General features: G+C 32.2%; 1 protein-coding gene across 1 annotated transcript; it reads right to left on the bottom strand.

The window, feature by feature from the left end:
* Nucleotides 1–629: 629 nt before the first annotated feature.
* LOC111055081 (protein takeout) lies at nucleotides 630–8,941 on the bottom strand. Its single transcript, XM_022342249.2, has 6 exons — nucleotides 8,664–8,941; nucleotides 7,812–7,904; nucleotides 5,425–5,578; nucleotides 4,173–4,309; nucleotides 2,027–2,176; nucleotides 630–990 (listed from the first exon to the last, which is right to left on the bottom strand). The coding sequence occupies exons 1-6, from the start codon at nucleotides 8,743–8,745 to the stop codon at nucleotides 839–841; spliced, it is 768 nt and encodes a 255-aa protein (XP_022197941.1). The 5' UTR covers nucleotides 8,746–8,941; the 3' UTR covers nucleotides 630–838.
* Nucleotides 8,942–9,004: the final 63 nt, after the last annotated feature.

Raw genomic sequence — 9,004 nt, 5'->3', positions numbered from 1 at the left:
AACGTCCTTTCCACACTAGTAACTGTCATAGATGATGAATTGAAGTAGGTTTTGTCAAAATTACCTGGTTCCCCTCTCAAGACCTTGAAGGCTGTACTAATCTATACATTCATTGATGATAAATGGAAATATTAAAAATATCACTGGAAAAATGTTAATTCAAATATTGAAAAATATTTTCAATATGACAAATGTTAATCCTGAAAATTCGGTGAGGAGTATTGAGGATTGAGGATTGAATAAAAATATCTACTTTTCTGTCACATCAAATTTTCTGTTGTCCTCCATCTTGGAACCAACATTTTGATTTCAACTTAATTTTTTTAAATTGGATACCGGTACAGAATTTCAAGAGAATATGAATGACAAAATCCCGACATCGATATCTCAAACCGTTTAAAAGTTATTCACATTCAAAGATATTAATAAATCAAATTAATATCCATAACATTTTTATAATCAGAATGGTAGCTGAATTTTAGTCTCTTCGTAATAGAGTGGACATTATAGCCTACTGATCAAACTTAGCCACGTCATAAAAACATTCACTCTATTCTACATATTTATTCACGGTAGGCTATATGGTATTCAAGGCAAAAGGCTTCTCAAAAATAAACAAAAACTCCGAATATTCTTTGAAAATTGTTTTAATCACTAATGTATCTTTATTGTAAAGTGATAGTCGAATCAAAAATTCTGATGTAGAGAGAAAAAGAAATTTACGATTTTCCATTATGATTGGATATTCATCCACCGTCACTATCTCTATCATAGGCCTACTCACTATTCTTATTGAAAGTATTGGAGTCTAACTACTGTACCAGAAGATCTGTCTTAATCATTCTATTGCAATGGAATCTAAAGGCACCTTATCAAAAATCAACTTTGCAATGTCCTTAAAAGTATCTCCAAAAGACGCCTGGGTCACATCCTTCACCTCATCAAGAACATCTTCCCAGTTGTCGTTGAGGAAAGCATTCATCTGAATTCCTGCGAAATAATACAGTACGGTTACACATTTGCAATAACACTTGAACTGATAAAATATGAAATATTTTAATTTCAATATACCATATCAACAAAAAACACACATACGCAAATCATCAAGGTAGTAAGTATTCTAATGTACGAGCATACTTTTTAGCTTTCGTAAGTAATATGGGAAGTAGGCTAAGTCCACTGAATTGGTTTTATGAAGTAGGAGAAGAAGGCCTCATTGGAAGAAGACTCCAAAGCAACCGACTTGAAATTTTTCTGTCCCACAAACTTAAAAAGAGGCTAGCTCTTTGATCTTTTGAAATTAAAGGAGGGAACGGTAAAAGTAACGGTACGAAATTAAAAAGTATTCCAATGAAATAATGGTTCTTTTATCATTGAATGGACGCAAGAAAGATCAACAAAAATATAATTCCAAATTTTGAACGAATGAGATCCTAGTACGTTGAATTCAGTTTGCTGAAGATCTATTCAGATTAAAATTCAAGAATTTCAGTAATTACCGGTAATCTATTATAATAGAAAAGCTGGACCTTTTTTATAGTGTATTTCATTTTATCAAGATGAAACTAAAGAAAATGAATATTACTAAAAAGGCAACCACTTTTGTAAATATAAAAAAAATGCAACTTTTCAACAAAATGGAAAACCGTCACACCTGAATGAAATTGAAATACCTATACAGGAAATTACCGGTGTTATACAATTGCAAATACAGGCAATGCTAATGAGCGTTTCAATAAAAGTGAATATATTTCAACCTCAATGGACCACGACTGGCATTGACAGATATTTTGTTATAAAAACTAAAAACTTTTAATAGAATATTTTTTGTTTATTTTGGGAGTGATTATTAGCTGTTAGCTGTTGAAGTGGAATATTTAATCCATATTTTATATTTTTCAGGTAAAAACATTTAACAGCATATTTTTTGTTTAATTTTGGAGTAGTTGTTAGCTGATAGCTGTTGGAGTGGAATATTTCAATCCAATAATGTTTGGAAAACGTTTGAACGAATGATGAGTCTCACCTCTGGCCTTATCACCATTGAATAAGTTGTCCAAATTCATGAATAGATGATTTGGTTTGTAGTCCCAGGTCACACTTTCTGTTATCATATAAGTTTTGCCATCTCTGACTTCAGGCCTTCCAGATAATTCTATATGTCCCTCTCCTCCCTCTGAAACATATTTATAATCACCAAATATCCAATTTTCTACAATATTTTTATATTATACATTCAAATAATAACAACTAATTGAAACCAAATATCCCTAATGGGTCACAAAAGCAAAAGGTCGTGTTGAGAAACAAGTTAAATCCAACTCCTCCAAGACAAATTCATTCAATTGATGTTAAACGAGTAGACGATTTAAGATGAATAGGCGGCTATTAGCCTACCTACATAGCATACCGTACAACTCCTATGTAACTATATCATCTGTTTTTTTCTGTAAACAGCTGTTTACCAACTTTTTCGGTGAGTGGAAAGCAGATCTATCAAATACAAGATAATATATTATATATTATATATCTATATAATATATATATAGATAATATATTATATCCTGGTTCATCCAGGATAAGCAGGCTCTCTTCGCACGCCTGCATTCTTCATTTGATCTTACTTCCTCCCGTCAAAAAGTCAAAAGAGATTTTCAGGCTCGATCCAATCACCAGTCTGTTATATTTGAATTATGTAGAGCAGGGTTGCAAAAATCGTTATATTTATCAGAATGAATAAATATTCAGTTATTTATTAATTGGAGACTTGGTTAAGATATTATGAGAATTATTGTGTCAGTCTAAAAGTCCTTTGAAATTTGAAACAAGAATTATGTGGAGAACTTAGCAAACATTCAAATCTAACACCCCTAGGTATGAATTTATTTGAGAAATGTAGAAAAATGCATTGAAAACACAATAAAAATTTAGAAATGAAACCCTCCAATAGCTAAACCTGTGAACACTTTCAAGTTCATTTGTTCCTGAAACCCTGGAAAAACTTACCCAAAACCCAAAAAATATTAACAGACATGTGTATTACATTTGAATAATCAGTGTCCATAAGATAATGAAAAAGCTGAAAAATGAAGAAAAACGCCAATTTCGAGCATACCTTCGGCGAAATATTCCGGCAAAATAAGTCCTCTCAACATAAGATATTTAGACCCTGGCTGAACCTCTGTACTTAATTTGAAAAGCTGTGAAAACGCAGTAAAAATGCTCAAAATTTTATTCTGGGCGTATCTTAAGCCGTAGGCTATTTCAAAGCCCTTCTGACTAAATTTGAACACATATTTTCTATCAACATTATTGAAAAAATTGAGAAAACACAGGAGAATCTTTGACGAAACATTGATGTCCTCTCATCGCCAAATTTCTAGAACTTCTCCAAATTTGAATTTTTCTGTCATTCTGTTATTGAAAAAGCAAAAAAAAAAATGCTGGGAAACTTATGGAAAAGAAAAGCTGTAGAAGCGCCTATATCGGGCGTATCTTTGGCGTTATTAAAAGTTCTCTCGAGATAAAATTTCTAGACCCCAGCTGAACTTCTGTACCAAATTTGAATATTTTCTCTTGATAAGTTCTTGAAAAATGTGAAAAAAATGCTAGGGAACACTAGGAAAACACAGTAAAACCGGCTATCTTAGGCGTATCTTTGGCGTAATTCTGACGTCCTCTCAAGACACAATTTCTAGACCCTTGCTGAACTTCTATACTTTTGAACATAATCTGTCAATTAGTTCTTGAGAAGGCCTGGAGGGGAACGCAGGAAAAACGCCCAAAAACCCCTACCGATCTTCACGGGTGGAACTTAACCGTTATTTCAAAACCCTTTCAATACAACATTATTATACCTCAGTTGAGCCTGTGTACCAAATTTTTATATTTTTTGCCAATTGTTCTTGAAAAAGCTGAGAAAACACTGGAAAACGCAGATTTTGGGCTTATCTTTGGATTTTTTTTTATAATCCGCTCTTTGCGCGCCTCCACTTAAAAGACCAACAATTGAAGAAACCTGCCAAGTTTGAACGTATCTGGTTCAGTAGATTTTTTGTTCTGTTGATTATGAATGAATGAGTGAGTGAGTGAGTTAGTGAATGAATGAATCAGTGCCATTTTGCTTTTATATAGATCTATAGATTATTGTTTACAAGCAAACCAACACTTACCGTTGAATGAGAAATTAAATTTCCCTTCGCCGAATATTGGCAAAACCATTATTTTTCCGTCTACCTTATAGTCACCGACGATCATCAAAGGACTGCTCTTCATATCAATGCGAATCTTACACTTATCCCAATCGGCACTGGGAAATAATTCAACAAATTCATATTAATTCCACCATACAGTAAGAGACTTTAGAAATATTTCAACCTTCTTGAACCAATTATAAACTTACCTTGAATGTATTTTCATCATAAAATTATAGTTTTAGTATTCGAAGGCTTGAAACATAAGTGAGAGGTTCTTATGAGAACGTAAAATATAGAGAGAAAACTAAAATAATTATCTTCTTAAAAAAATAATAACAATAATTAATAGAAAAATCTAAAATGGTGCTATCAAATATCCAGAAGAATTTTGCACAGAGCATATTATTGGATGGTAATTGTGCCATCTGCACACATTGAATCTCAGTTAGAACTAAAACCAGTTTGAATCATAAGACATGGCAGTATCGAATTTTGTGCACTTCTAATGAATTCAACACTGTTCTAAGGTGTGATTTGTGACGTAGAATTAAAAGGTGAAAATTTCCTTATTTTCTGGTTTTGTATGGGAATAACTTCCTGAACAATAGATATACGATGGAACGTTGTACCTATGACATTTGTAGATCTATTCATGCTTGAGAGGATTTAATCAGAGTCAGATCGATATCTTGATTTGGAGCCAAGATATACTTGTTTTATGAAACCATTGCAGTTTCGAACTTCGTGTTGTGGGGGGGTGGTCCTGGGGGAGAAGCAAGCGGTGTGAAGAAGGGAACTCTTCGGTTCCAGGCTATGTACTATGTATACTAAGACCCTGCAAAAATTCACCTTTCCCCTAATTTTTTACGCAAATTCCTGTTTTTGTCTTCATTCACTGGGCTGGGTTATATAAACCCGTGGTTTACTATAATGTCGTTAAACGTGAGGCTATCAACCTCACACCCCAATATTGTGGTTTTACAAAAGGTGCTGCAACATGGGGCTCAAAAGATTGTCGGATTAAAAATGATACAATGCTCATAATAGAACAATGATACAATGACACAATGATTGATTTTTATAAAAATTCAATGATAAACATCTCATATTAATGATATTAATATCTTTATTTTCTGTAGAAAACTATAAATTATTGTGTTTTCATCTACTAGGTAGTCTATTATCTCTGATCTAGCTTTAAGAAATATTATAATGGAAGAGAACTTACTCAACGGATTGTATTTCGATGTTGGATAGACCGATGACATCGGCGTGATTCAAGGCCAACGATATCCTAACAGAGTGAGTGCTATTCTGATGCACGAGGATTTCGTGTATGTGAAGTGGATCAATGGAAGGAACATCCAATTCTGGTATACCCACTGAAATTTTTATAATTCTACGTTATGTTTAGAATGTTTATGTTTAATGTTTACAATATGTTAGTATGGTTCTATAATAGAGAAAATATATTTTATTATATCTATCTATTATGATTCTATATGTACTCTCTCTCCATGAAGGTTGCTCTGTTATTTATTAAATTTGTTATAAATACATTCAAATATTGTGGAATTTTTCCTTAGCTGAGAAACACTGACAGTCCAGTCACTATATGAATTGGTGCAATATAATATATTGTAGTTATATTTTTTTAATATATTTTTTGGATACATGAGAAAAGTCCAGAACTAATTTTTGCATGCAAAAGACAAGCCGAGAGGAATGAGTTGTATAGATTTAGTTGTATGAGATTTCAAGATTAAGTACTGGGAACACTATCTTAACATGTACAGTATATCATGCCCTCATAATGTCACATATTCGGTATGCAATATTGGTTTGGGGGGGCTCCAGTCTCAAAAATTTAGATAGAATCTTTAGAATGCAAAAGAGAGCTGTGAAAGCGATTAAAGGTCTTAAGCCAATAGAGTCCTGCAGAGAGTATTTTAAAGATCTAGGACTACTAACTGTGCCTGCACTGTACATTTTCGAAGTGATCATGTATATAAGAGTTAAAAAATTTATAAGAAACTGTGACATACATAATTATGACACTAGAAATAAGAGTAAATTTTCTGCACAATACCACAGGACAGCTCAGTATGAAAATAAGCCTTCTTATATGGGTATGAAATTTATGAGTAAACTGCCGTCAGCTTTTAGAGAAAATGAGAATAAGGATATTTTCAAAAAGCTATTGAGAAAATATTTAGCAAACGGGGTTTACTACAGTATTCAAGAATTTATGGATGGAGAATGAGGCTTTTGGGAGGATTAAATTGCAATGTACATTGTGGAATGTGATGTATATGATATATGTTTATATGTATTCCTTTATTTTTTTGACAAATAGTCCTTGACGATTTCCTATACTTTTTAAAGAATCTCCAGGGAGAAAATTTAATCAAATCAAATCAAATAGTACGAGGAGATCCGATCATTTTGTCAATAGTTATTACTGTTTTGATCCTTGAGGTGTCCTTTCTCAGTGCGCGCTTTTCCAGTGCATTAAATGCATCTAACAGGTGATTCTAATAGAATATGATCTGATGAACTTTTATCATTGTGCGAAATCTTTGTGTTGAGGACAATGAAATTGGTGATGATGATTGAAGCTAAAAATGAGGTGTGTTTTTAAAATACAAGGAGCATGGTTAGCAATTGTACCTGCAAATCTAAATGAGATAGAGCGCTCCACCTGGTCTCAGGTTGTACAGCACAAAATTACGCCCATAATGATTTTGAATTAATAAACATTTGAATTTAAAATTCAACAAAATTGATTTTTTCTTGAAATTTTACTCATTTTTGAAAAATTGTAGCTCAGTACTTATTGGAGATAGACGAGCTCCGATTGATTTCATTTTATTCAGTATTTTGTAATATGAAATAAAGAAGAGTTAATTTATCTGTCCGATGACTGGATTTTGCGGAAATAGCTGAAAAATGAACCGAAAATACGAGGTTTTTTGCGCCACTCTGTATCTTTCACAAGGAAATTTTGCATGCAAAAATTGGTTCTGAACTCCTCTCATGTATTCAAACAATATATGAAGAATCAGAGGTACAATTATATAATATATTGCAAGCATACTTCCTTTTTCACGTCTATATTGACTGGACTATGATTGTATTGCCAATTATTAGCTGCGAAGATATGTTGGTTTCAACATTTCTTCATACAAAACTGTTAGATACTATATAGAGTTGAATCATGATCAATGTTTCTTTATTCTGTGTATTTATTCAAACGCATAGCCCATATTGTATTAAATTGAATTCATTATACACGTAACGTGTAAGAGAGAGCGCCCGAAGTACGCTCTCTAGGAAAAATAAAAACAGTCATTCTATTCTATAACAATACATGATTGAGCAATCTTCAGTAAAATGTGATATAATATAATAATTTTAGAACTAACCCATCCATGTTACCTAACAACTGAAAAAGAAAACAGAGAATATTAATAACAAATCATCACAGAAAACAACTGAAATCTTTCCTGTGAGATGTATATGATATAATAATCTTTCATTGGTGAATGAAAAGTTCTATAAGAAATTTTCAACTGAGATAGATTAATGATTATATTTCTAAATTTGTAAACTCACCGTTAGCCAGGACTGAAACCGAAGTTTGGATTGCACTTTTAAGACACTCGTTCAAATTCGGGTCATTTCTTTTACAAAGAGGCATTTCTTCCGCTGTAATAACAATGCCAATATGTAAGAATAAATAAATAATTTGAATCAAATTTATTGATCTAGTAAGAAATTATCCAAACAAAAGGGAAAACTATTTATAAATGTTTAAGGGTCAAGATGAAGATCAGATCCGAGGGAAATATTATAGGAAAACTATGTCGAAAAGTTTTTCTCCGATTTTTTGAGTTATATGAGATGAAAATCGCTTCCACTTTGTAGTTAAAATAATAATATCCATTAATAAACTCAAAAGTGACAAGAGCTTGCATTTAAAATTTATAAACTACTGAAGACTACGAGAAAACAAGATAAAAAAACCAAAACAACCAAACTATGAAAATATGAAAGATAATAGAGCAAGTAAATATAGTATCAATATGATGTACAAGAACAACAATACATCGAGTTATTAGGATGAAAACTTTGTAAGAGTTAAAAATATATCCACTGTGTGAAAATAGTCAATGCACATTAGCGGACGATAACATTGTTTTTAAAATTTTAGCAACTATTATATTGCATTTCTTGATAGAAATAATGATGTGTCCTCTATATTATGAAATAGGGAGACAATAATTAGCCTATAATGTAAGTAGTTTTTACATTGATTTGGGATAGGAAAGTTTCTTGGGAAAGAACTGATACGCGTAAAATCCCATGTGTTTTCTGATACAATAGAAAATAGAGGAATAAACTTGAAATACATTTTAGTTTATCATGAATTTTGCACCATATTATGTAAATGAGAATGAGACTTACGTAGTTTAGGGTGTCCATAAATGACGACTGCATTTACAATTAGCATGCAAGTTTTCAAAAAACCGACAGAATTAGAGACCATTTTGAATAAGAAGTTAAATAGATTCAAAACTCCTAAAAATGACAAAAAATAATGAAGTAACTCAACTAAATGCGAAGATCACACTAATGCAATCTGTTGCCAGTGATTATTTTTATATACGTGACAATATTCCTTTCTGTCCACTGGAGGACGAAAAAACAAAATGCCTTGAGGCTTAATTGGGCAAATCCTTGACAATTTGGGTGGTTTACTGAAGTGGACAAAACAGCCGTGCGTGATCGAAAACTTACATAATTAC

Source organism: Nilaparvata lugens, chromosome X (genome assembly GCF_014356525.2).
Source record: "Nilaparvata lugens isolate BPH chromosome X, ASM1435652v1, whole genome shotgun sequence".
Taxonomy (NCBI): Eukaryota; Metazoa; Arthropoda; class Insecta; order Hemiptera; family Delphacidae; genus Nilaparvata; species Nilaparvata lugens.
Note: the sequence above shows the minus strand (reverse complement) of the source record. Positions and strands in the feature narration are given on the sequence as shown.